This window comes from Harpia harpyja, chromosome 4 (genome assembly GCF_026419915.1).
Source record: "Harpia harpyja isolate bHarHar1 chromosome 4, bHarHar1 primary haplotype, whole genome shotgun sequence".
Classification (NCBI taxonomy): Eukaryota; Metazoa; Chordata; class Aves; order Accipitriformes; family Accipitridae; genus Harpia; species Harpia harpyja.
This window is the reverse complement of record NC_068943.1, coordinates 79,299,395-79,301,732: the sequence shown is the minus strand read 5'-3', so window position 1 is coordinate 79,301,732 and position 2,338 is coordinate 79,299,395. Positions and strand designations below refer to the sequence as shown.

The 2,338-nt window shown below is 44.1% G+C and overlaps 1 protein-coding gene across 1 annotated transcript; it reads left to right on the top strand.

Annotated features, from left to right (window-relative positions):
• Window positions 1-1,030: 1,030 nt before the first annotated feature.
• On the top strand, window positions 1,031-2,038 carry LOC128140677 (olfactory receptor 10A4-like). Its single transcript, XM_052784900.1, has one exon. The coding sequence runs from the start codon at window positions 1,031-1,033 to the stop codon at window positions 1,979-1,981; it is 951 nt and encodes a 316-aa protein (XP_052640860.1). The 3' UTR covers window positions 1,982-2,038.
• Window positions 2,039-2,338: the final 300 nt, after the last annotated feature.

Here is a 2,338-nt window from a genome sequence, read left to right as displayed (position 1 = left end):
CCACAGACAAAAGGCTTATTGTGTGAGTAAAGTTATAGCAGAAAGAGAAACTAGATGGAGTCAGTATGAGTGACTGAATCATGATAGGGTTGTATGCACTGCTCTTGCTTTGATGATGTGTCCTTCTCTATGTCCTCTGGTCTGTTGACCAGGTCCATGTGTGTTCAGTGGAAAAGGTGGTTCCTCCCTCTCTCCGCACACATGGATACATTTCTGCTGCCAAAATGCATTCTGTGCCTTGAGATTTACCGGTGTAGTCCAGTGGTTGGTTGCCCCTTTGGTAAGAGATGACAAGTCTGAAGAACACTGAAGCAATGACCTCTGTGGCAGGCTAGTTTCTTCTCTCTTTCTGTGCATCAGTTTCCCATTCTGGGCAGTAAGAAAACACAAAGCTGTCTGGCATAGCTCTGCATGACTATCCCATGGCATCACACACATGGTGGCACTCACCAGGGTAACAAGGCAATGTGACTAATGAAGCAGACAGTACTGAGCTTCACCCTCTGCACTTCATGAATGTTCTCTACGGGTATCTTTCCCTGTAATTATTCCTTCTTCCTTTGCTTGTCTATAGACAAAGGGTATTTGGGTTTGCTTTGTTTTGTTTTATTTTTGCTTTCTTTGGACTGTGGGTATTTTGGTTGTCAGCTGGGCTTTCCCTTCAGTGCAGAACGCACCTATGGAACCAGGTGGGACCATAGACCTGACATTTGGGGAGAGTACATGTTCTTGGCAATTAACCCTACACCCATAATGGAGCCAACCCTTAAATGCCAACTCCTCATAGTTGTGTGCTTGGTCACTATCCCAAACTATGAAACTTACAGAGCACTAACATCATGCACTTTCAGCATGCACAGCCATTACCTTCTTACTTTGTTCAGCTAAGCCAGCTCTAGAGTTGCACCCTTTGATCCAGGGGCTCTCCGGGAATTCCCAAGAGACTCCTCACTTGAGTAACTGGCTGAAGCACAGTGATGTTGGTGCAGTGACTATTCATCTGACAGTCTGTCCATTTGATTCCTCCCAGATGAAGACAACAAAGGGACCAGAACCAGAAAACGACACTCTGCTGACTGAATTTGTCCTCTCTGGATTGTCCAGCCACCCAGAACTGCAGCACTTGCTGTTCTTCACATTCTGCTTTATTTACACCATCGCCATCATTGGGAACCTTCTCATCTTCATAGTCACAGTGCACCCCACCCTCCGCATGCCCATGTACTTCTTCCTCCGGGTCCTGTCCTTCCTGGATATTTCCACAGCATCGATTGTTGTTCCCAAGATGCTGGTAAACTTCGTGTCAGAGGACAGGAGCATTTCCTACGTGGGCTGTGCCACACAGCTCTACTGTGTGATTTTCTTAGGAGCCACTGAATGCTACATTTTGGCAGCCATGGCCTATGACCGTTACATGGCCATATGCAACCCTCTTAGATATGCAATCATCATGAACAGCAGAGTTTGTCATTCCTTGGTCCTGCTGTCATGCTGCAGTGGTAATATTGTGTCTGTGGTGCAGACAGCTTGGGTGTTCACATTGCCATTTTGTGGGCCCAAGAAGATTAACTATTTCTTCTGTGATATTCCCCCCCTCATCATGCTCTCCTGCACTGACACCTCTTCATATGAAAAGCAGATCATTACAGGCACAGTGCTGGTCATCCTTACACCATTTTGTCTCATCCTGGTATCCTATGCCTGCATCATATCCAGCATCCTGAAAATTTCCCCTGCAGAGGGTAGACACAAGACCTTCTCCACCTGTTCCTCACATCTTACTGTTGTAACACTGTATTATGCAAGTGGGACCTTGACTTACTTACGGCCAAAATCCAGTAATTCACAAGACACTAAGAAAGTCCTAGCTCTCATATACACGACCGTAATTCCCACATTAAACCCTCTGATTTACAGCCTGAGAAATAAAGAAGTGAAAGCAGTACTAATCAAAATTGTAGCTGAGCTGAGGAAGATATAAACTTATTCTGCTTGAAAGGAATCTTTCTTCTCCTCTGCATACTTGGATTTTTTGTTTCTTTTATGCTTAACTTTTTTAAAACACCCTGATAACTTGGAACAGTTGGAAAATGGGTGTATCTCAAACTCTGCTTAGAGATTTTGTGTTTCTTCTGTCCAGTATGAGTGTACATGAATCTTACTACTTCGGTATTCATGATAAACCACCTTGCATTGTCTGATGGAAAATGAGGTTTCAATAGTTGTTTCCAAGAAAAATAGTTAATATTTCATATAGTACTGTCACTGTAGCAGAGACTGCAAAGTGTCTTGGACAGGTATCTTGTCACCTGGGCCATAGTGTCATTTGTATTTAGTA